The sequence below is a fragment of the Podarcis vaucheri genome, assembly GCF_965113315.1.
Source record: "Podarcis vaucheri genome assembly, chromosome: 3".
Classification (NCBI taxonomy): Eukaryota; Metazoa; Chordata; class Lepidosauria; order Squamata; family Lacertidae; genus Podarcis; species Podarcis vaucheri.
This window is the reverse complement of record NC_138761.1, coordinates 104,149,745-104,174,126: the sequence shown is the minus strand read 5'-3', so window position 1 is coordinate 104,174,126 and position 24,382 is coordinate 104,149,745. Positions and strand designations below refer to the sequence as shown.

Below are 24,382 nucleotides of genomic sequence, written 5' to 3'. Positions count from 1 at the left end.
CAGGGCGCGTCGCCCCCGCGCCATTGACACCTGAGCAATGACGGGCGCCGCGCCCCCGAGCCGCTGGCGCCGCCTCTCCCGCTCCGCCCCCGCCAGGGCCCTCCTCTTTGGTGGGCGGAAAAAAAGGAGCCGCCGGTGCCGCCCCTGCCCGGCTCGCCGTCCGCCGGCGCTATAGCGCAATCGGAGGGAAACCTTGCAGCGTGGCGGCCGCTTCGGCGGGGATCGGGCTGCTCTCCTCCCGCAGAGGGGGCGGCAGGTAAGGGCCAGAGCGAAGGGATCGCGGGCCTCTCGCAGGCGGAGGAGGAAACAACCGGGTTTGGGGGGTTTCCACCCTCTAGGGAATTCTTCCCGGCGGTGCCCTCGGGGGTCAGGGACTTGGCGCATCCCGGGGCGACAGCATGACTTGGCACTTCGGGGGTTCGGCTAAGTTGCGCGCAAGCGAGGAAGGCGCGTCTCTTTTCTCCTGGCGGGAAGGGTCGATGTTCCACCGGAGAGGCGGGGTAGGGGCTTCTGGCTTCCGTGGTGGTGGGGAGAAGAGACTTGGGCGATTTGGGTGGGCACCCACCGGGCCGACGGCGATCTGTCCTTTTTGTGCGCCGGGGACCATGGAGCGGCTGCTGGGGCTGCGCCCAGATCGCCCCGTCGGGTTTGTCGGTTCTGGTGTCTGAAGTTCCAGAAAGTTTATAGTGTCTGCTGCGTTATGCAAGGAGCTGTCTGTCTCTCCCCCAGTGTCCCCCCTACCCCCAAAAAACAAACCCTTACAGGCAGGTCCGGGAGCATGTTTGCTCACGAGTAAGCCCCCTCGCCCCCGTTCAGTGGATCGGTAAATGTGTTTTGGTTGTAGCGTCCGATCCTCCTCGCCTTACGTCTACTTAAAGGTCGTTCCCATTGAGTTACTCCCAAGCGCGCATAATAAATAGGATTGCAGGCACCAGACTTCGGATCTGGGTATAAATGCACCTGGCTTTGATCATTGGGGTTTTCGGAGGTTTTATAGCACTATACACATTCACTTATATTATTGATTGAATTTTTATACCGCCTTGTACCCGGAGGTCTCAGGGCGGTTCACAGAACAAAATCAAAATATAAAACCTCAAAATAAAAACAACGCAATAATCCTGTCTTGCTTGCGCTTCCTTGTTAGGTGCAAAGTTCAAGCATCTGTGGCCTTTTTGCTGTCAGTTTTTTTTATTTTTCAGCTAGATGTTATGAGCAACGTGGGGCCCTCCAGATGGTGGTTTCCATCTGCCATTGGCTCCAGCCAGCATTACTAGTGGTCAGGGGTGACGGGAGTTGTAGTCTCGAATAAAAACCAGCACTGTTAATGGCGCTTGGAAGTGGAGCGGCGGCAGTCACAACAGCTGCTTCAAAACTTCTCGGTTGCCTCTTCCATGCAGATGGCAATATAGCCTACCGATAAGAGTTATTGCAATTATGTGTGCGGTTTGTTCAGTCGCAGTACTAAAATATACATGCTAAGTATTACTATGAAAATTTTCGACGTGGCAACCAGCAGCACTGTCCTTTATTATAACAATGTGCTGCCGTTCTGAGGATAATCAGTTTAGTTGTAGTATCTACTATACAGTGGTACCTTGGGTTACATATGCTTCAGGTTACACACTCCGCTAACCCAGAAATAGTGCTTCAGGTTAAGAACTTTGCTTCAGGATAAGAACAGAAATCGTGTTCCGGTGGCGCGGCAGCAGCAGGAGGCTCCATTAGCTAAAGTGGTGCTTCAGGTTAAGAACAGTTTCAGGTTAAGAACGGACCTCCAGAACGAATTAAGTACTTAACCCGAGGTACTACTGTATTTTAAAAATTGTCACAGCCTGCTAGTGCTGCAGCTCAGAAGGTTGGTGGTTCGAGCCCACCCAGGGATGGCTTTGGGCAGGATTCCTGCATTGCAAGGGGGTTGGACTAGATGACCTGCGGGGTCCCCTACAACTCAACAGTTCTATGATTCAGTCGTTACAGAGCAGGCACCCCCAAACTTGGCCCTCCAGATGTTTCGGGACTACAATTCTCATCCTCCCTGACCACTGGTCCTGTTAGGTAGGGATGATGGGAGTTGTAGTCCCAAAACATCTGGAGGGCCGAGTTTGGAGGTGCCTTTTGTAGAGCATGGGCTTTGCGTGTAGAAGGTTCCTGAATCAAGCCCTGATATCTCCAGGAAAGGCTGGAAAAGACCCCCTATCTGAAACCCCGAGGAGCTGTTACTAGTTAGTGTGTAGACATTAACAGGTTAGATTGGTAAATGGAAGTTGGTATCGTATCCCCATGTCCCTTCTGCCTTTTACCAGAAGGCTCATATAACCACATCTTTAAAGGGGGGTGGCTGGATAACAACCTTAGCGGCAAAGCTATTTCTCTTGTGTAGCTTGGAAACATGACAGTGGGATTTTCCGAGAACCTTTGCACAGATGTAGAAGTAATGCAAATGTGTGGCGAAAGACATACCGTATTTTTCGCTCTATAACACGCAGATTTTTTCTCCTAAAAAGGAAGGGGAAATGTCTGTGCGTGTTATGCAGCGAATGTGTGGTCGCTGGAGCCGAAAAATAAGGCAAAAATCAAACCGCGCTTCAGGGAGAAGGGAGCTCCGTGAGACAGGAAGCTGTTGCTTTCCTGCATTCTGCCTCAGGGTCTTACTGCCCTCCCTGCTCTGTTTCGTTGCTGTGTTTGCTCAAACGGAACAAAGAGCAGGGGAAGCCCCTCCCCTCCAGGCAAGAAGAGAGGAAAAGCAGAGCGTCCGTCCTTCTATCCTCTCCCTGCTCCGGAGGAACAATGTTTGTGAAGGGAAGAGAGATTACAGGTTCGGCTTAAAATTCTGATTTGACTTCCTGCTTTTTGTTTTTGGAGACACACAGCATTCAAATATGCTTTCTTCCATTTAAAAGGATGAAATCCTTAAACAGTGGCTGGCTTGTGTGGGTGGGTGGGGGGAAACTTTTGCCTTCCTTTCCTCACGTTATAGCCCTCTCCTGCATTCTTAGCCTTCTGTGTTTTTCCTTCCCTCCCCACTTAAAATGTGGTTACAAAGCATGGATCCACATGGATCCTCAGGATCTTTGCATTGGGTCACCCCAAATTCACCATCAGAGCACACAGCATGTCCATGGCTACAGCCTGCCCCCCCAAAATCACACACCCATTGTTGCCTGGGGCTGCAATGGTGCAAAAACGTGGTTACAAAGCATGGATCCACATGGATCCTCAGGATCTTTGCATTGGGTCAGCCAAAATTCACCATCAGAGCACATAGCATGTCCATGGCTACAGCCTGCCCCCCCCCCAAATCACGCACCCACTGTTGCCTGGGGCTGCAATGGTGCAAAAACGTGGTTACAAAGCATAGATCCACAGGGATTCTCAGGATTTTTGCATTGGGTCACCCCAAATTCACCATCAGATCACATGTCTGTGGCCACAGCATGAAGCACAAAAATGATACGTCCACTGTTTCATTCAGAATATTTTTTCCCTTGTTTTCCTCCTCTAAAAACGATGTGCGTGTTATGGTCAGGTGCGTGTTATAGAGCGAAAAATACGGTATAAGGGAAACATGACAACCTGCTGCTTTTCCCTTCTCTGTTGTTGTTTTGCACCATGATTCATCGTTGTCTGACTGTCCAAATTGGTTGCCGCAGGTGCTGGAAATGGCTAGAGAATGTTCTATAGAAAGGTTGATCATGCACACATTTGATTTGCATACATTTGCATATATTTGCGCTCTATCGCTTGACTTTTTTGCCTTGCTTTGTTACAAAAACAAACAAATGCATGGCATTGGGGGGAAGAGACTTCTTTGTACTACTTAACTCATTTCATCTGTCTATAAATGTTGGCTATGGCTTATGGAAGCATGTTCTGCCATAATTCGTTTTTGTTGACACCTGGAAGATCTGTCAGTACCTGCTGATGATAAAGCTAATTGGAAGTAATGTAGTGCTGTAGCTCAGAAACTTGAGCTATGAATCGGGAAGATCCCAGTTCAGATCTGGAGTCTGCTATGATTTTGGGAAGTAGGCTAGGTACGCCAGTCTCTGCCTCAAGCCCCACCTGCAGCGGGGGGGGGGGAGAGAGATGATGAATTGCTGAAATAAATGCCGAATAAAATGACATTTTCTAATTTAAATATTTCACAGTAAAAGTACAGAAAGAACCAAAAGGATATAAACCTAAACCATCAAGTATGATCTAGAAAAGCCAGTTAAGACTGCAATCCTTACCTCGCAATATGTCTGATTGAATTTAACGAGGCTTCTAAGTAGACAAATATAGGTAGTCAAGTATAGGCTATCACTCATAGGTCTTCAGTCTTACTAGCGGGTCAGCCCTACTTAAGGCAGTGTGTCTATGTGCCTTCAGAAATGTGCTGTTAAGTAAGTATCAAAATTCTTAGAGAGCAAGCGTCAAATCCTGACATGTTTCAGATTGAGCATATTAGGGGTAATGTCAGAAATAAAGTTTGCCATCTCAGTACTTGGGCTTCCACTATTGGTAGCTAACCTGGTGAAGGTGTTATGCTTGAACGTGATTATTTTGAAAGGTGAAATGTTTTGTTCAGTTATCTAGCAGGGTTGTTCAATACCCAGGTTTATTGACAGGTGTGCCTTTAAGAGGGGAACTGGCTGGTGTTGCAGTGCTGACGGCATATATCTGAACTGCTGCTAAGCATCCTAGCGGCAAAACAACAAATATAAATTTGGATGGATGAATCTAATTGTAGTGAGAAGAAAATGGGAGGGGGGGGAGAGAAAAGGGAAGAGAAGTCCCAAAGTTGTAAGTCTATTTTTAAGAAATGGCTTCTGTTAATTCAGAATATTATTTTGCTACTTAAAAAAAAGTCTTGTGTTCAAGGCTCTTTTTATTAAGAGTGCTTAGTTTTCAAACAAGTAGGGAAAAGCAAACATGGTGTGTTTGCCAAAGGGCCAAACCAGGCATTTGTCTTTAGCAATTTCTTCTGTTTTTTTCTGTTTAATACTAAGCAAGGGGGTGATTTTCACTGGGACCACAGCACACAGGATGGAGAGGCTTAACCCTTACCTCCCCAGCTTTGACTTCAACAAAAATCTGCTTCCCCACATTGCAATTAGCCTTGGTGGCGGTGGGACTCGCACTGGTACCAAACTTGCCAAAACACTGTGGCTGGTGGTAGTGGCACTATTTTTAGCAGGTGGAAATCCTGCTCTTTCTTTCCCTCGAGCTGTTTTGGGACTACAACTCCCATCATCCCTAGCTAACAGCACCAGTGGTTAGGGATGGAGGGAATTGTAGTCCCAAAACAGCTCGAGGGCCAGGTTTGGGGGTGCCTGCCCTAATTCTTCTGTGCATCTTCTTTGCTGAACTGATTAGATTTAGAATAAAGATGTACTGTATTTTTTGCTCTATAAGACTCACTCCCCCCCCCCAAAGTTAGGGGAAATGTGTGTGCATCTTATGGAGCAAATGCAGGCTGCGCAGCTATCCCAGAAGCCAGAACAGCAAGAGGGATTGGATTGCTGCTTTCACTGCGTAGCAATCCCTCTTACTGTTCTGGCTTCTGAGATTCAGAATATTTTTTTCTTGTTTTCCTCCTCCAAAAACTAGGTGCGTCTTGTGGTCTGGTACGTCTTATGGAGCGAAAAATACGGCATTTCACACTTCACAACGACGGAGCCATCCCAAGGAGTAGAATTCCTTCTTGCTATCTAGGAAGCTGTTGGTCGTCTTGTGGGTGTTAAATCTGCCAGAGGCTTATCTAGAAGAGTGCTCCAGACCATTCCGGGCTAGGAGAACCAAGTCCAGCTGCATTACATTGCCTGTTGGCTCCATGAAAACACATCTGGATTGAGCTAGGGAGATAGATGGGAATTCTGTTTCCCAGCCCCTCAAGACGACTGTACATGCAAACAGTTCCCGGTTTCCTTTGACCTGATTTGGGTTAATTTCTACACAGCACCCTTCCAGCCTACATGATTCCAGAACACAAAACAGTATTCTGATTAGCTATTGTGCGTGTGTTTAGCTTGCTGCTGCTAATTTGTGAAATTTGAAGTTCAGCCGCTTCCTAAGCTCTCCTGGCTTGCCATGCCTTGGGCAAAATGTTCTGGAAAGCACCGCAAGCTCCCGTTCGTTTATGGGCCCAACGGCAGATATCTCTTATAATTATGGATAGCCAAGAATTTTCTTCCTGGCCGTATGAATACTGATCAGATGAAGATTAAGCTATTTCTGGCATCGTCCCTGCATGTTTTGGAGAGGTGCCATACTTTCTTGTTTGGATTACACTGTTATTTCTGTGTTTGCAATTATATGTACAAGGGATATCCTGCGGTCTCTGTGTTGTATTGTAGCTTTTTTCTGCCTGGAGAGACAGAAAAGACCATTGATGAAATATACGGCCCAAGCCTACTGCCACGCAAACACCACAGTGTGTGCTCCGGACAATGGTGTAAGAAGGCACATGGGTGGTAAATCCTAGCGTTGTACCTAGGAGCTACATGCAAGTGTTGCTTCTGTGTTCTAGTACATTGCTAGAAGAGACAGTAGCCCCCTTGCCCATGGGCACAATCACTGGGGCAAACACACACCTATGCCAGCCATTCCATGTTGGCAGGGAAACAGTTGGTAGATTAGACTTCAGCTGTGGTGGCACAGGACATGGTTTCCACTGTTGTAAGTAATGCCATTGTGGACTCTCATGCTACCAAGGTATTAAATTTTCAGTGGGCCAAAGTACCATGTGGAATATTTGTTGTTGGATGCCCCAATGTTTTCTTTTTTAATGAAATGGAGCCACAGGGAGCTGACAATATTGGGGTTCTTTCTCCATGTATATTTATATTTTAATGGCTGTTTCATTCTTTTTATTGTGCTTTTTGGTGCTTGCTACCATTTCCCACCTATAAGTTATAAAATACCTTTATCAATATTATGATGGTGGTGATTTATTCCAAACCTGAGCTTCTGTTTGCTATGAGTGGAGATGTATTGTTTTACCTACAGAATCTTTGAGGGGTGATGGCAGTTTTGATTGAGAAAACTGCCCTGGGGAGTGAAACATCCCCTTCCTCTTGGTCAAATCAGCAACCATCCATGGCTACATTTCATTTAAAAGAGAGTTCTGGCCACACACCTCCTATATACCGTGTAGCTTGGCACACTGATTTTAAATAATATCTGTCACATATAAGGACACAGTGCCAATTCCAATCTGCTGGTTCTGCTGTTGCAGCTGGCTACACAGACAGACTCTAATTGATGGCCTATCCTTTTGCAACAGCAACTTAACACATATTAATGTTCAAAGAACAAGAAAGTCAGGAGCAGTTATCCTATTCATCATAGTTTCACCCTCAGACAAGACACACTTGCACAGAGGATGACACTGATAGTACAGTAATATCATGGCTGTGTGTGGTTGGCAACTCGCTACTTTTACTTCTTGGTCTCTTTGTGGATCCATGCTTCTCATATCCATAGGGCATCAGTTAGAGCAGGGATCCCCAAAGTAAGGCCCATGGGCTGGATAAGGCCCAAGGGACTTGTTTATCCAGCCTGCAGCGCTGCCCACTCTTACCAGCGCTGCGCTGTGCAGCTGCCCACTTCTGGGTCGGAGGAGACCAGAAATAGCTTGTATGCATGCGCAAGCGTTATTTCCTGTGCACACCCGGGTCGGAGGAGGCCTGTGCACATGCGCACAAGCTATTTCCAGTGCTCCTCCGACCCGGAAGTGCGCCAAAAATAGTGTATGGTATGGGCACGCGCTCTCCGGCCCGCCACACAGTCGGCGCTGGAGACACTGTTGACCCCTGAATTAGAGGATGTTTATGAGTAGTGGATGGATACTTGCAGGGAGGGGGTGGGATGCACATTAATACAGTGGTACCTCTGGTTACGTACTTAATTCGTTCCGGAGGTCTGTTCTTAACCTGAAACTGTTCTTAACCTGAAGCACCACTTTAGCTAATGGGGCCTCCCGCTGCTGCTGCGCAATTTCTGTTCTCATCCTGAAGCAAAGTTCTTAACCCGAGGTACTATTTCTGGGTTAGCAGAGTCTGTAACCTGAAGCGTATGTAACCCGAGGTACCACTGTAATGGCACTCAGTGGTTTGCACTTGAAAAAGGAATGGTTGTGTTAAGGGGTGTGTGAGAGAGTTGGCTTTCTGCACACTTCACTCCTTACACTCTTGGTCATATAACCATACAATCATAGAATTGAAGCATTGGAAGGGAACCCAAGGGCCATCAAGTCCAACCCTCTGCAATGCAAGAATCACAGCAACCGTCTTCTTATTTCTCCTTTTATATGCCCAGTCACTCGACTGAGATTCATTTGTCAGGGATGATGATGATGATAAATAATAATGATAATTTTATCATTTATACCCCGCTCATCTTGCTGGGTTTCCCCAGCCACTCTGGGCAGCTCCCAGCAGAATAGTAAAAGCACGATAAAACACCAAACATTAAAAACTTCCCTAAACAGGGCTGCCTTCAGATATCTTCTAAAAGTCAGATACAGTGGTACAAGTACCTTAGTCTCGAACAGCTTGACTCCCAAACAAATCGGCTCCCGAATGCCGCAAACACGGAAGCAAGTGTTCCGGTTTGCGAACGTTTTTCGGAAGCCGAACATCCGACACGGCTTCCGCTTGACTGCAGGAAGTTCCTGCAGCCAATTGGAAGCCATGCCTTGGTTTTCAAACAGTTTTGGGAGTCAAACGGACTCCTGGAACAGATTAAATTCGAGAACCAAGGTAGTTGTTTATTTTCTTGACATTTGAAGGGAGGGTGTCCCACAGGGTGGGAGCCACTACCAAGGAAAGCAATTATATTGGATGGAGCAATATATATGTTTTCCATTGGAACATATTTTAGGGGATTTTTGTCTCTAGTCGCGGTTGTCTATCAGTGTCAATGAACCAAACGTGTGGTAATCATATCGCTTCTTGCCTGAGTGCACAGTGGGAGTTTACTGGGATTTGCCAGTCAGACAAGCCTCCCTTTTATGGTATGTGCATTGTGTGGGATCTAATGCTATTATTGGTTTAAATGGGAGCGAGTTGCCTGGCACCGTCCTCTGCCCCCTGCCCAATTTCCACATGTTCTAAAAGAACACCATATGTACCCATTTGTGTTCCAGTCCCTCACATGCCCAGCTATGCTTGGGAATGTTTTTGGGAGGGACGGTTGACATTAATAATGAACTTGGTGGTTTGTTAACTATCAGAGTAGTTCCAGCGCCTGGACCCATAAGTGTCTTCCTGTTCTTTTTAAAGTCAACACCTGTCAAATTACATAAGAATCGGAGACCTTTGTGGGAAAAGCAATCTGTATTTCAAACAAATTACTTCAATGGTTCCAAAGTCTTACTCAGTCTAGAAAATCTCTGTTGCTTGGCTTTTATCGATTTTTCTCTCTCTCTCACCCCAATGCTAGGTGCAGCACAATGCAAGAAGTCAACAAGTCTGAAACTTTGAAACAAGAATGGTGGGTATTTTTTGGTTACGTTGCATTTTTGCTGTTTGTGATCTCATGCCTTTTAAATACGGTCTTACAACGAAACTGATTTTTTATTAATAGATAAGCCTTTGGTAATGGAGTCGAGATGTGACCTGTGGGGCAATTAGGGGTCCATTATTGCTTAGGTTGGAACGGATTCTTGAGGCACGTACTTTGAGGGACAAATCCGCTGGGGGCTTCAAATTGCTATCAAGCCAGCTGTTCTTGGGAATAATTGTCTGGCGGCTGTGGCCCTGACCCAGGCATTGTTATTGATTTGGTCCGTGTCGTGCTTCCAGAGGAGTGTTGCTTTTTGCCCTGGTGGCAAAAGTCCAGACAGATTCCGACATAGATACATCAGGCATATAGGGAAGTCTCCCTCTCTCTCTCTCTGTCTTTATTCCAGGATGGACGATCTACAGTAGGGCTGTTGAAGGAAGGAGGGATGAATATAAATTAACTTTACCCAACCTTCCACGAGTGGGAGCAGTCAGTCAGTTTTATTGTACATAGTTTTACTGCTGCAGTGTACATAGAATCATTCAACAATTAAAAGAAAATATACTGGATTGATACAAAAAACTTAAAACATTTATATTATCAAGACATGACCTACTCTAAACAGAGCTATAAAAGTACCTTAATATACAAGTTAAGACATTAAACAATAAAATTTATAAGCTAAAATTATCACATGGCCACTAATATATTAATAATAATGTTAATTAATACAATGCGCAATTGTATTCGGAGTTTGGTGATAAAGATAGAATATAGCTTGATGTAGATAGGGTCAAATAAATTCATCTCCTTTACAGTTGGTGGCTACCTTGGCTATATAATTTGCTCTAGTTTTCCTAGCGGCAGTTGCAAAGAGTGCTACACGCCAGGTCACATGCTTATCTGTGTCTGCGAGGAGATATAAAATCATGTCAGAGGGATTCTGGCCAGGGGACCTTGTCATTATAGGTGCTAAAAATCTTTCTCTTGCTTCATTATATAAGGGGCGGCGCAAGATATAATGCATAAGGTCCTCTGCTTCAGGACATCCCCTAACCAGTGGCAGCAACTCATAAGAACTGGGAACTGAAGATCCAGCCCATGCAGGGATGAACCATAGCATAGAGAACTTGGAACTGATGGCACAATAATTAAGGCTAGGCGAGAGGGGTTTTCCGTTAAGGAAGGAGCTTGTGTACAGAATAAGAGGGAGGAGAGGGGAATTGTTACAGGGAAGAGATTGGGTGCCTGAATGAAAGCTGAAGGATGGTATCCAGTGCTTTTTTTTCTTTAAAAAATGTTTAGGGGTACTGTCATTTTGACTCAAGAAAATCACCATTTTATAGTTCAAATCGGGGGAAATAAATACAGTAAATGGACAAAAGTACAAAGATTCCTAAAATGTTTAGGGGTATGCGTCCCCCTGCGTCCCCCCAGAAAAAAGCTCTGGTGGTATCCTCCTAAGCCCCCATGAGAGCAGCAGACCCATTGAAATTAAGTTAGGTCCATTAATTTCAGTAGGCTTACTCTGAGTAACACCTGAATTTGGGGGTGTGCTTGGGGACTAGCGGACAGATCCAGGCCTAGAGGTTCTGTCCATCTGATCGGCCCACTGATATAAATATATCTAGATTCTAGACCAAGGGAAACACTGGCATTTGAATGATTTGGCTACTCTGCCCATATGATGACATCTAAATTTGTGAGACAGGCTGCTAGTCATGTTAGTCTCAACCTGCCCTGGCTGGAACAAGGCCTTAATCATTACTGTTGGATGCATTGCGTGTCCTAAAAATCCTTTGTCCTGCAGAGCCTTAAAAGCTTTGTCAGGCTAGTTTGCTTCCTGTTCACGGTTTCCTCTCCTCTTGAAGGACACAGCTGCAGCAGCTGCAGGCTGAAGTGAGCGCTATGGCTTCTGTCATGCCACGTTATTAAGCCTTCTCCTTTATAATAAAGTGCCGAGGTAAGCTTGCTGTTAAAGAACAAAGGTGCTCTCTTCTGATCTTTTGCTTTGCAAAAGCAACATTTCCCTTCCAAAACAGCTTTTGTTTGTGGAGCAGATGAATGGGTTTTCCCACCCACGCACCCAGCACTTGTACCTATACAGTATATTTTAGGAGCGTTAAATGCTCTCTTAAATGTTTTGTGTAATTGCGCGTATATGTTTGCAAGTAAATGTGAAAGATATGTTTGCAAGTAAATGTGAAAGTATCCAGTCGCATAGTTGGACTTGGAGCTGAACAATGTATGTTCTCTGCCCTCTCCCCTCTCTCTGCACAACCCCTAAATCTGCTTCAAAGAGTGGGAGGAAATCCCAGAAAATATTTAGGGGTGGTGCACGGAAGACGTTGAACTAGTGGAACTATTTAGCTGGATACACCACTGCATAGGGCTTCTTTCCCTTTCCTTTGCCTAATAATAATAATAAAAATAATAAATAAATAAATTAAATTATTTATACCCCCCCCCCCATCTGGCTGGGTTTCCCCAGCCGCTCTGGGCGGCTTCCAACAAAGTATTAAAATACAGTGGTGTGTTAAACGTTAAAAGCTTCCCTAAGCAGGGCTGCCTTCAGATGTCCTCTAAAAGTCTGGTAGTTGTTCTTCTCTTTGGCATCTGGTGGGAGGGCGTTCCACAGGGCAGGTGCCACTACCGAGAAGGCCCTCTGCCTGGTTCCCTGTAACTTGCCTGTAATAAAAATAAATAAATAAATTATTGGAAACTTGGGGTAAGTGCAGCTTTGGCCCCTTTTAACTAAACAACCGTCACAGCCTGCCTCCTCCATCACAACATGCAGAACATACAGTGTCACAGCATTCCCAGTGGGAATCTACCCGTGGCCCTACTAGCTGCTGTTCTGTGAACGCAATATAGAAAGAGGGGGTAGGAGAGCCTACACCAGTGTTTCTCAGCCTTGGGTCCCCAGATGTTGTTGGACTACAACTCCCATCATCCCTGAGCTCTAGCCTTGCTAGCTAGGGATGATGGGAGTTGTAGGCCAAAAACATCTGGGGACCCAAGGTTGAGAAAGGCTGGCCTACACAATGTGGCACACACATAGCTCCCAAGGCAGGGGGTCTGCAGAGAGAGCGCAAAGACCTCCTGGGGCAAGGGTTCAAGATCCACCCCAGGCAGGACATGTAACAAGGGCAGCTGCAGAGACTCATTGGCAGTGGCTGCTTTTTTCTGGTGACTCCTTGCAAAAAAACCATGCAGGTTTGGGAAGCCTCAGAGTCAAGCTGAGATTATTATTATTTTTTAAAACCAATTTAACCAAATGTCCTTCTATAAAAAGTTTATTTTGGAAGAGGGAGAAAGAGAAGGGGCTTCACTCTATTTTCTGCCTAAGGAGAAGAAAAAACCATTTGAAACTGAGAAAATGTATTGGGCACAAAATCCAAAACACGGTTTCCTCGGGAGCACTTCTGAATCCCAGATACTCTATAGGTCTGCATCAGAATATAGGGGTTTGTTACTGCCCCATTGAACATAGTGGAACAAACTTCTGAATAAACACACATAACATTGCACTGTAAAATAAATTACAGTGGTGCCTCGCAAGATGAAATTAATTCGTTCCGCAAGTTTTTTCTTCTTACGAGTTTTTCGTCTTGCGATGCACGGTTTCCCATAGGAATGCATTGAAAATCAATTAATGCGTTCCTATGGAAACCGCCTTCAGACCAGGTCCGGGGACAGTCTGTCCCCCGACCTCTTCTGAAGGCTGGGGGGGGGACAAGGGCTTTTCTTCCCACCCCCAGCATTTTAAAAAACCCCGGGACAGCGGAGGACTTCTCCGCTGTCCGGGGTGATCTTAAAATGCTGGCGGGCGGCATTTTAAAATCGCCCGGGACAGCGGAGGACTTCTCCGCTGTCCGGGGCGATGTAAAAGCCCCTGGGAAGGCAGGCAGGGGGGACAAAGACTTTTGCCCCCCGCCCACCTTCAGAAGAGGTCCTGGACCTCTCCTGAAGGCGGGCGGGGGGCGAAAGTCTTTGCTCCCCCCCCCCCGCCTGCCTTCAAAAGCCGTCCGGGACAGCGGAGAAAGGCGCTGCCTTTCTCCGCTCTCCCGGGAAGGCAGGCAGGGGGGAGCAAAGACTTTCGCCCCCCGCCCGCCTTCAGAAGAGGTCCTGGACCTCTTCTGAAGGCGGGCGGGGGGCGAAAGTCTTTGCTCCCCCCCTGCCTGCCTTCAAAAGCCGTCCGCGATAGCGGGAAGCGCTTCCCTGCTATCCCGGACTGCTTTTAAAATGCTGGCGGTGGGGAGCAAAGCCTTTCGGCCCCCGCCGGCCTTCCTGGACCTCTTCTGAAGGCCGGAGGGGGGGAAAGGCTTTGCTCCCCACCACCAGCATTTAAAAGAGGTCCCCGGAGATTTCCCTATGGGCTTTCGTCTTGCGAAGCAAGCCCATAGGGAAATTCGTCTTGCGAAGCGCCTCCAAAACAGAAAACCCTTTCGTCTTGCGGGTTTTCCGTCTTGCGAGGCATTCGTCTTGCGGGGTACCACTGTATCCATAGAGCTGTTAATCAGTATAATGTCTAACTCGCTTTTGCATTGTGGATCGTTGTTTATGCATAAAGTATAAATGGACCACTTCAGACATGCATATTGTATTACCATCTTAAATTCTTTAATTACAGTGGTGCCCCGCAAGACGAATGCCTCGCAAGACGAAAAACTCGCTAGACGAAAGGGTTTTTCGGTTTTTGCGTTGCTTTGCTAGACGAATTTCCCTATGGGCTTGCTTCGCAAGATGAAAACGTCTTGCGCTTTTTTCTTAAAGCCGCTTGAAGAGGCGCAGTTGCGACGGACCGTTCTTCGCAAGACGAAAAGACTCGCGGAACGAATTAATTTTGTCTTGCGGGCCCCACTGTATTTAGAATTATTAAGATCAATAATTAAATGTGCTCCAGGGTTGTTGTTGTTTTAAAAAATGTGCACATATATATTACATATAAACACCATGACTACCCTTCAGTAATGCTTAGTTTAGGTCTGTTCTTAAGCTAAAGGTGTGCTCTGGTCCATGGGGTCACGAAGAGTCGGGAAACGACTAAACAATAACAACAACATAATACAGTGTTACTAGATAGTTGACTGTGGAGGATCTCTCTACTTGCTAATGTTGTCACCCAAAGAGTATTTTTTGACTAAAGACCAGGGACCATATTTTATAAATAAGAGAGAAGGAGCTGGAGATAAATCTGCAGACTGAAACACGAGAAGAAGTTGAGAAAGGTTGGAGAATTGTCTAGTATAATCTGCAGCAAGGCAGGATCTTACGGACCACATGTTAACAGTCCTGCCCTCCTCATATATAACATATGTACTCTGCTTGATTTTCCAAGAAACTCAAGGTGGCTTGCATTCGAAAACATAAAGAGATAATAAACTAGGGCCCATTAAAATGACACATATTTAGTCTGCCACAGTGAAGTGAGAGTCGATGCACCAGGATAGCTACACTTGCAGTTCACAAAGGAACGTGAAGCACATCTAGATTGTTCATATCAAAATGAGCCAATTGCCAGGCCACATTAAATCTGGTTCTAACTTGGAAGCAGCTTGTGGACAGGTACGTACTCCTTTTGCATATGAATTCCCCCACTGCACACCCCACCCTACCAAATTTAGCCTTGGTAGCTGGGCTGAAATATAACCAGAAACACCACTAAGTTTACTTTGAGAACAAAAATTATAAATCTGAACTGGGACATTATAGAATTCAAGGAGACTTGTATTACAGAGCGGGGCATTATAGAGTGCAAGTGCCAAAAGTTAGCTACCTCGTCTGATTTGGATGATGGAGGTGGTTTTTCTGATTCCAGGTACGTTACTGAGGCTGCCTTGTTAAGCGGAAGATACTTTCAAAGAAATATAACTAGCTGTTGCTGGTGTTTAGGGATTTGTGAACCTCCTGTTCTATGGCTGGCCTGATCTATGATACTCCTATCTTCTTGTTGTTGTTGTTTAGTCGTTTAGTCGTGTCCGACTCTTCGTGACCCCATGGACCAGAGCACGCCAGGCACTCCTGTCTTCCACTGCCTCCCGCAGTTTGATCAAACTCATGCTGGTAGCTTCGAAAACACCATCCTATCTTACTGCGCAGTATTTAGGATAAGGTGCACACTCATAATTTTCTGGAATGCTTACAAGAATGTTTGGTTCAGATTTAACATAACTGACAGGCCAATAGACATGTGGTTTAAGTCAAGCAATGTGTTTCATATGCACCTCCCCCCCTTTTCCTTTTTTTTTTTGCAGGGCTTGCAAACCTAGAACTGATGACCAAATTCATGATGGCGCCGACCAGAAAGGCTGTGATCTTTTTATTGATGACCTTTTTGAAGAAGCACAGAAATTTGGAGCTGTATGCACGCAACAGTCTCAAGTTAAAAACAGAGTATGTGAGTTTAAATCGTTGTGTAAAATTTTGTTTAAAGTTTTTCTTTTAACGTATGCAGTACTACAAGCTGTCTTTTTCTTCTTAATTTCATTTCTATGCCACATTATAATTTTAGGGGGGGAGGATCAAAGTGGTTTACAACCTACATTAAAATATCAAACAAAACCATCCAGAATAAACATTATTCTGTACTGAACAAATTCAAGTATACATTTAAAGCAACATAATTAATGGGAAGTCAGATATAAAATGCACATTTAAAACAGCATAATTAGCAAGAGGGAAAAGTTTTATCATAAGAATAGAACATATCTGCTGCTATTGCTGCGAAATCCTGGTTCAGCGCAGCAGTGGCTGTGGAAGGTCAGTCTCAATGACTTGAGTCTGCACTAAAGGTAAAGGGACCCGCAGACGACTCTGGGGTTGTGGCGCTCATCTCGCTTTACTGGCCGAGGGAGCCGGCGTACAGCTTCCGGGTCATGTGGCCAGCATGACTAAGCCGCTTCTGGCGAACCAGAGCAGCACACGGAAACACCGTTTACCTTTCTACCAGAGCGGTACCTATTTATGTACTTGCACTGTGTGCTTTCAAACTGCTAAGTTGGCAGGAGCTGGGACAGAGCAACGGGAGCTCACCCCGTCACGGGGATTCGAACCGCCGACCTTCTGATCAGCAAGCCCTAGGCTCTGTGGTTTAACCCACAGCGCCACCCGCGTCCCTTGAGTCTGCACTAAGAGACAGCTAAACTGTTCTCTCCAGAGGACCCACCCACCCCTTGAAATCTACCACCCACCCAGAATGCAAGTAACAAAGATAAGGAAAGGGGGTGGTGGAATATATATGTGTGTGTGTCCCCATATCCACGCCCTTTATTTTCCAAATCTGCAGATCCAGATGTTCTGGTATTTTCTAGTCCCAGTGCATACTAAAAACCAACTCATTCCTTGTTGGTGACAGCACTCGCATAGATTGGTCTAGGTTCAGTTGTTGCAAAGCCAATAGCTGAGCAAATGTTCTGCATACAAATGTTCCACAGTGCAATTCCTGGTATCTCTGGGAAGGGGTGGGTGGGAAAGGGCCCTGTCTGAATCCCTGGGGAGTCACTGCCTAGTCACTGTAAATCAGGGGTCAGCAAACTTTGGTAGGCAAACTAAGGTCCGGGGGCCAGATCCTGCCCAATCGCCTTCTAAATCCAGCCCGCCGACGGTCCAGGAATCAGCGTGTTTTTACATGAGTAGAATGTGTCCTTTTATTTAAAATGCATCTCTGGGTTATCTGTGGGGCATAGGAATTTGTTCTTTTTTCCCCTTCAAAATATAGTCCGGCCCACCACATGGTCTGAGGGACGGTGGACCGGCCCACGGCTGAAAAAGGTTGCTGACCCCTGTTGTAAATAAACCCTGAGCTGGTGGGCCAGTGAATGACTTGGCATAAGGCTGCTTCTTGTGCCACTCTCCTCTGTTTTAAATGGATATGTTTTATGAACCTGCTGCTTGCTTGTTGCGATACAATGTTCATTTGAGTTTATTTTGCTTTGCAGGTTGATACAACAATTAAATTATGGAAAAATGGGTTCACGGTGAATGATGGCGAGCTCCGAAGCTACACAGATGTTGCAAACAAGCGTTTCTTGGACTCGATTAAAAAAGGGCAAGTCAGCTTTGTATGTTGAGCCAAATTGCACAAGCACAGCTTTGTTTCTGCTCTGACTTAGCACAGAGATGAGGAGGCCTGGGAGGCAAATGCAGCTTTCCAGATTTGGCCCTTGGGAGTTTTCCTAGACCATACCACCTCCCCAGCCATGTGCACCCTCTCCCTAGGTCATGCCATTCACTGTCCTGCCTTCACATGTTTTTGCCTTGTTGAAATATGTTATTGAACTCTGAGAATGCCTGCTGTGTGCCTGGACAGCCCCCCACTCCAGGATTAGTGTAATGTATGAACTGGGCTTGCTCCAGACAGACTGTGAACTGTGAACCCAAGAATAAGCCATGGTTATAGCTCATAGTTTGTCTGAAGGGGGCAAACCACGAGCCCTTGTTTGCCATAAACCATGGCCTATGTTGTTGCTCTTACGTAATTGTGGTGATAAAGAAAAATAGGGGTGGTTGGCTTTTGCTGCCCAACTCCCCAAGGGTCCCCTAAGTCCATGATCAGTCAGTCAGAGAAGAATTGTTGGAGGCAGGATGCAGTGAAAGCAAGGCAGATCTTTATTTTTCTGTTGCAACAGAGTTCCCTCCCTCCTAGCAAGGAGGCAAGAGAGACCCAGAACCAAGAAGAAACATCTCTTCTAAGGGTTTGCATTTTGGCACGGAGAAGAAGGGCATCCCCTCTACAAACAGTCAGAAATTACATCACACATAAGGTGGGGTTACTGTGGCTCAGGCAGGCCAAGGTATGGTATTCCTGAGGATTTAGCAAGTTTCACATAGTTCCAGACACAATTTACACAAAACATCAGCATTTGATTAGACAATCAGGATTCTGGTCAGACATCCCTCAGTGCAGAGCAAACAATGACAATTAATACAAAAGAGGTTCAAAGATATAAGAGAGGAATCCTTTCAGGAACTTCCCCTGATTGCTATCTGTTCTCAGGCAAGGGAAGTTAAGGAGGCAGAGGAAACAGGAGAGCAAAGATGGCTTTTGGATTGCTCTCCTGTACTATTTTAGACATGGTTTATGTACTTATGTATGTGTGTTTACCTTGTGCAGTTATCAACATCTATATTTGAGACCTTAGAATTCCTATAACACTGGCTATCGTGAGTTTTTCCTTTCAACTAAAATTTTCTTTAAAATATCACTTTCCACACGCATAGGAACTTTTTCTATGTTTATTTTAAAGGGAGCTGCCTCTTGAGTTGCAGAAGATTTGTGATAAAGAAGAGGTGGACATTAAGGTAGACGATAAGAAGAACGAGGTGTATGCTTTGAGGAAGCCACCGTTCCATCCTTTCTCTGGACAAGGCTACAGATTAGGAAGGTGAAGAGCCTGATATTTCTATAAAACTCAAAAATGGTTTGGGGAAATAATTATAATGCTCTTGCTTCCTTCTTTGAGACTGCAATCCAATACAGTGGTACCTCGGGTTTCATATGCTTCAGGTTACATACGCTTCAGGTTACAGACTCCGCTAACCCAGAAATAGTGCTTCAGGTTAAGAACTTTGCTTCAGGATGAGAACAGAAATCATGCTCTGGCAGCGCGCCAGCAGCAGGAGGCCCTGTTAGCTAAAGTGGTGCTTCAGGTTAAGAACAGTTTCAGATTAAGTACAGATCTCCGGAATGAATTAAGTACTTAACCTTGAGGTACCACTGTACTCACTTTTCTGGGAGTACTCAGCGGGGCTTACTTCAGAGTAGACATAGGATTACAATATCAACAGGGTTTTTTCATAGGTTTCGCCTGCCTCTCAGGATTTTGATTATAACTTGTAAAGGAGAGACAGGCAACTTTCTTTAAGACCTAGCCTTCTTATGGTGGCTACTGCTGCAGTCGGCTTAGACTAGCACAGGGTAGTAGTAGTAGTAGTAACAACAACAACAACAACAACAACTTATACATCACCTATCTGGCTGGGTTTCCCCCAACAGAATATTAAAAACACAATAAAACAACAATAAAAGGGCAGCTCCCAACAGAATATTAAAAACACAATAAAACAACCAACGTTAAAAACTTCCCTAAACACGGCTGCATTCAGATATCTTCTAAAAGTCAGATACAGTGGTACCTTGAGTTACAAACGCCCCAGGTTACAAATGCTTCAGGTTACAAACTCTGCTAACCTGGAAGAGTTACCTCAAGTTGAGAACTTTGCCCCAGGTTGAGAACGGAAATCGTGTGCTGGCGGCGCGGCGGCAGCAAGAGGCCCCATTAGCGAAAGCACGCCTCTAGTTAAGAACAGTTTCAGGTTAAGAACAGACCTCCGGAACGAATTAAGCTCGTAACTAGAGGTACCACTGTAGTTGTTTATTCCCTTGACATCTGATGGGAGGGCGTTCCACAGGGCGGGGCGCCACTACCGAGAAGGCCCTCTGCCTAGTTTTACCTTACCAGCAACTAACAAATCATTAGTAATGATGTTAACTGTCTAATTCTAAACATCTATTCAGAAGCAGACTCCTGCTGAGTCCAATGAGGCATATTCCCAGTAAAGTGAGTACAGGATTGACGCCAAAAAGAACAGTAAATGTAGAACTTCTATAGCAACAACCGTAGCAACGGAACAGCTCCTTTATCAATCACCACTGTGCAAATTCCCTTTCAAAGTGCAGGGCAAGAGTTCATTAGGATGCCTAATCGGTCCTGCTGTTCTGACAATATTTAATTAGCCGAGTTAACCCGACCTGTTTATTTGACTAGCCATTGTTGTTGGGAAGATATTGAACCCTATCCAGACGAGGGGGGGGGGGATCCCTTATGCTGATCCATTGGGACTGTGTCCCATTGTAAATATGTCACAGGTATGACCTATAGTGGGGGAGGAGATCTACTTCTGATTAGGAAATAGTCCTCTGCCATTACATGTACAAGGCAACAGGTCGGCTCCACCATACATGTGCAAACCTGCCCCATGCTTTCTATTAAAAATGAAGTTTGCATGGTGTATATTTCTGGTGTATATTATGATGGATTGATTCAAAATAGTGATGTCTCTGTCTTTCCAGTAAAAATACAAATAAAATCCATGGTAAGGTAGAAAGAGAATCGTATTTCAAACAATAAAGCCACAAAGAGGCAAATTATAAATCACTGCTCCCTTGAAGAGGGAACTGGAATATTAGATTGCCTACTAGCTTAAAAGCAGAACTGGGATTTTAATGAGATAGCAGTTTTTACATGCTTATTCTTGAGTTATTCTGCCAGCCTCAAATGCACTTTTTTTACATTACCAAATAGATTGAAAAATTCTGTCTGCTTTTAATTTAAACATCCTTTAAGAATGTAGTGAAAATGCTGTTGTTTAATCTATTTGTTGTTGACGGGATTAAAGCTATCTAGCCTTTAGAAGCATTTTGAAGTCATCAGAAAATAAGACTAGCCAGTGTGTGGCCTGACCCTTCTTGGAGAGGTGATATTACCTTGTTTGAGTTCATGTTGTTTTCTTTTACTTTGCAGTGCCACACCAAGAATAATTTCTAAAGTAAAAAGAGATGTAGAAGAAATTGAAAAGAGAAAACCAACAGTGGTATTAAATCATTCAGAACCCATTACTAGTATCCAGATCTGGCTAGCAGATGGAACAAGGATAGTACAAAACTTTAATATTTCTCATAGGTAAGAACTGATCGTATTAACGCACACCCTTACAAGTGCAATGCAATCCTGTACAAGTCTATTTAGAATTATACTCTGTTGAGTTCAACAGGACTCCCAGGTAAATGTTCATATAGGCTTACAGAGGAAGAGAAAGAATCTCAGACCTATCTGGGTTTTCAGAATGAAGTCATCAAGACCAGACATTTAGATTTGACTTAATACCATGATCATTTTCAAAATGAAAATTTGTAGTATTGTTTTTGTTTTGTTTTGTTATGTTTTGCACTGGCCAGTTAGCACAAAGTCTTTGGATTTGTGACAGCTTAGACTCATATATTTTTCAATGTTCTGGTTATATCCAGTGTTGCAAACCCTGCTTTCTTGGTTTCATAACACCAAGAACTTGTTTTTACATAGTTTCACATAAGGACTAACAGTGCTTTGCCTTGCCATCATCATTTCATCATTTTGTTCAGATCACACCCTCTATTGTCATCTTACCAGTATAGCAGGGTAATGAAGGGGGTACTATATGAACAGATATCCCTGATTGCAAGCATGCTTTGTACCAGAAGACATATGTTTATTAACAATGAAAATTCTGGTTGGCAGAATTATCTTCTCTACTTGCAGACAGAACAAAACATTCCCCTTGTCTCCTGTTCCTATTATTTCTCAGGTTTAGTTTAGTTACTTTGGTATGAAGTCCTGTGCATGCATACGTAGAGAGTCCTGTTGAACCTACTGGGAATGATTTCTGAATAAACATGCGTAGGATCAGCCTATTTGAAAGTTTGAAGAGGCTCTGAAGAAAAGCACTTTGTCTACTTTAGGTTAAACACGTTATTACATTTCCTATTGGATTATTGTGCATAAAGCAGTGGCAAAATTTTGTTTATATGGGAAGGGTAATCTATAGATTTGAGTGTGATAAAGGATTATCCTTCTTGCTATTAATGGTTGGGCATATTCTCAAAGAGCGACACTAACAGTTCTACAGTAAAATCCATCAGTATGCAGCTTAGTTCATTTGGATTATTTATTTATTTATTTTACAAAATTTATAAAGTGAAGAAGAAGAAGAAGAAGAAGAAGAAGAAGAAGAAGAAGAAAGAAGAAATCTCTAAGCTGTTTACATACCAGTTTGGATAGTTTATGAGAATTGCCAAAGATCAGAGCTTCTCTCTTCAGTTGAACCAACTGGCAAATGTTTAATGAATTTATTCTCATAAATGTTTTGCGCACTTAACCTAGCAGTGAAGGAGGCTGAGTTGACACAAACCAGATTCTGAGTTTGCTCACTGGGCAATGTAAATTTTCTGTCAAAAACTTGTTTCCCTGAACCACCCTTTCCTTACTGTATTTGTACCCTAAATGATTCAAAATAACGGTGGTATACAGCTTGGTTTTTACCATTGTAGACCTGTTGAAATTTACAGACCTAACTTATTCACGGTCATTAATTTTAATATGTCGACTCGATGAGTAGAACTTCGTTGAATACCACCCACAGACTTAAAAATATATATATTTGCTTTTCTTCCTAGAATATGGCACGTCAGAGACTTCATAGCAAATTACCAAGGACATCAAGGAAGAAGTCCTTTCACGCTGACCACATCGCTTCCTTTTCACGAGCTGCTGAACGAATCTCTCACCTTAGAGGAGGCTAATTTAAAAAATGCTGTTGTTGTTCAGAGACTTAAAAAAAATGGCGAGCCTTTTCAGAGTTTGTCCTAGCATCCTTTCTGAAGATTGCCTAAGATACATTAGCGGTGGAGTCTTGGAGAAGAAGCAGATGGTACCCACCAAACAATTGCTCGGCTGGGTTGGTTTTACCAAAGCTCAGGAGGTGTATGTAACCCCCAAAAGAAATCAATAGCAATATTTGTGGTGTGGTGTATAACATCTGCAGCGCTTGTTGGAAAAGTCATATAGCATGTGCTGTACTGACTCCAGTGCATTCTCTCTTTTTCTATTTATCAACCTAACTAGAATAGAACGGGCAATAATTCACCAGGCCAGCCATCTTAAGCTGTGTGTTTTGTCAGCTAGATAGCTGTGATAGTCTTGCAAAGGGGCATTCTAGAGAAACGCCTAGGCTTTTGTTCGCACTTTTAGTTACAAACTGGAAAAAAAATGCACCTTGCTTTTCAAAGATACTGCCGGTTGATACTATTCTTGCTTTCTGCTATAGCCCAATATGCTTTATTGTTTCCTCAGTGCCACAGTGCAAAATTTATGGGAGGCTAATATTAACATTTAAAGCTAAAACTAATTTTAACATCTGAGGCAGTAGTTTCTAAATTTTGAAGTAGTTGCTACCTTCCTTGAAAACATATCTGCCGATTCATGTCTTACAATGCGATCCTATACATCTCTACTCAGAAGTAAAACTTCTGCAGGGCTTACACTTACGTGAGTGTAGGACTGCAGCCTTAATCTCGTATTGTGCCATTAGATCCATACATTATGCTCAGTCTTGAAAAATTTATTTGAAACTGAACTCCACTGATATCAATAGAACTTCTGCACTCATGTGCTTGGGATAGTAGTTTTAGTTAGTGAGATGGAAGTATGTATATGAGATGAACAACCAATTGTCTTGAGAAGTATTAATGCAAAAGTTTAGCTGTAAGTTTGCCACAGGTCAGGAAGTTTTGTGGGCACTTTCCCACAACTAATCACACATGCATTATGAAATGGTACGTTCTCATTGTGAGATTGTACCGTGTCACAACTGAATAGTCTCACTGAATAAAAGGAACATGTTTTCACCTTGAAGCTTGTCTTAAAACCATCAGATGTATTTGGCATGGGCTTATCTGAGCATGTTGCTTTTTAAGAGTTAGAATGCAGGTGTTGCTGGATTACACCCCTCCTCTGGAGGGAACATTATTATTATTATTATTATTATTATTATTATTATTATTATTATTATTATATTTAATTAATTACCTTGAATGATAGTCAGGGGTGCTGCAGGCAACAATGGCCTCTGTCTCTCTTTTCTTCCCTCCCTGCTTTTATGCCCTCTCGCATCTCTGCCACCCAAAGTCTTGCACAGCTGTTTGTTGCAGCAGCCCTGGCTACAAACTCCCCAGGCAAATGTTGCCTCTGGGGCAGGTCCAGGGGGTGCTGGTTGCCAGGAGCTGAAGTGGCCTCGGAGTAAGCAAGCAAGGGAGACAAACAAGTCCCATGGGTCAGTGTGAAGAGGCACCTCT

General features: G+C 44.3%; 1 protein-coding gene and 1 long non-coding RNA gene across 3 annotated transcripts; one reads left to right on the top strand and one right to left on the bottom strand.

The window, feature by feature from the left end:
* Positions 1-173: 173 nt before the first annotated feature.
* UBXN2A (UBX domain protein 2A) lies at positions 174-23,942 on the top strand. 2 transcript variants are annotated; one of them, XM_082215653.1, is made up of 7 exons: positions 174-256; positions 9,430-9,480; positions 15,750-15,888; positions 17,433-17,542; positions 18,741-18,878; positions 21,018-21,176; positions 22,706-23,942. In XM_082215653.1, the coding sequence occupies exons 2-7, from the start codon at positions 9,440-9,442 to the stop codon at positions 22,896-22,898; spliced, it is 780 nt and encodes a 259-aa protein (XP_082071779.1). In that variant the 5' UTR covers positions 174-256; positions 9,430-9,439; the 3' UTR covers positions 22,899-23,942. The 2 variants fall into 2 exon arrangements, with proteins under 2 accessions (XP_082071779.1, XP_082071780.1); XM_082215654.1 differs by lacking the exons at positions 174-256; positions 9,430-9,480 and having other exon boundaries at positions 15,791-15,892.
* On the bottom strand, positions 9,545-23,718 carry LOC309528304. The gene is made up of 2 exons (XR_014217635.1): positions 23,577-23,718; positions 9,545-9,919 (listed from the first exon to the last, which is right to left on the bottom strand). It is a non-coding gene; the product is annotated as an uncharacterized lncRNA (long non-coding RNA).
* Positions 23,943-24,382: the final 440 nt, after the last annotated feature.

Excerpts from the sequence above, each read along its gene's own strand:
- UBXN2A (XM_082215653.1), top strand. The coding sequence starts at position 9,440 with ATGCAAGAAGTCAACAAGTCTGAAACTTTGAAACAAGAATG. Across the intron at positions 9,481-15,749 it reads GAAACTTTGAAACAAGAATG|GGCTTGCAAACCTAGAACTG; the intron begins GTGGGTATTTTT and ends TTTTTTTTGCAG. Across the intron at positions 18,879-21,017 it reads CAAGGCTACAGATTAGGAAG|TGCCACACCAAGAATAATTT; the intron begins GTGAAGAGCCTG and ends TTTACTTTGCAG.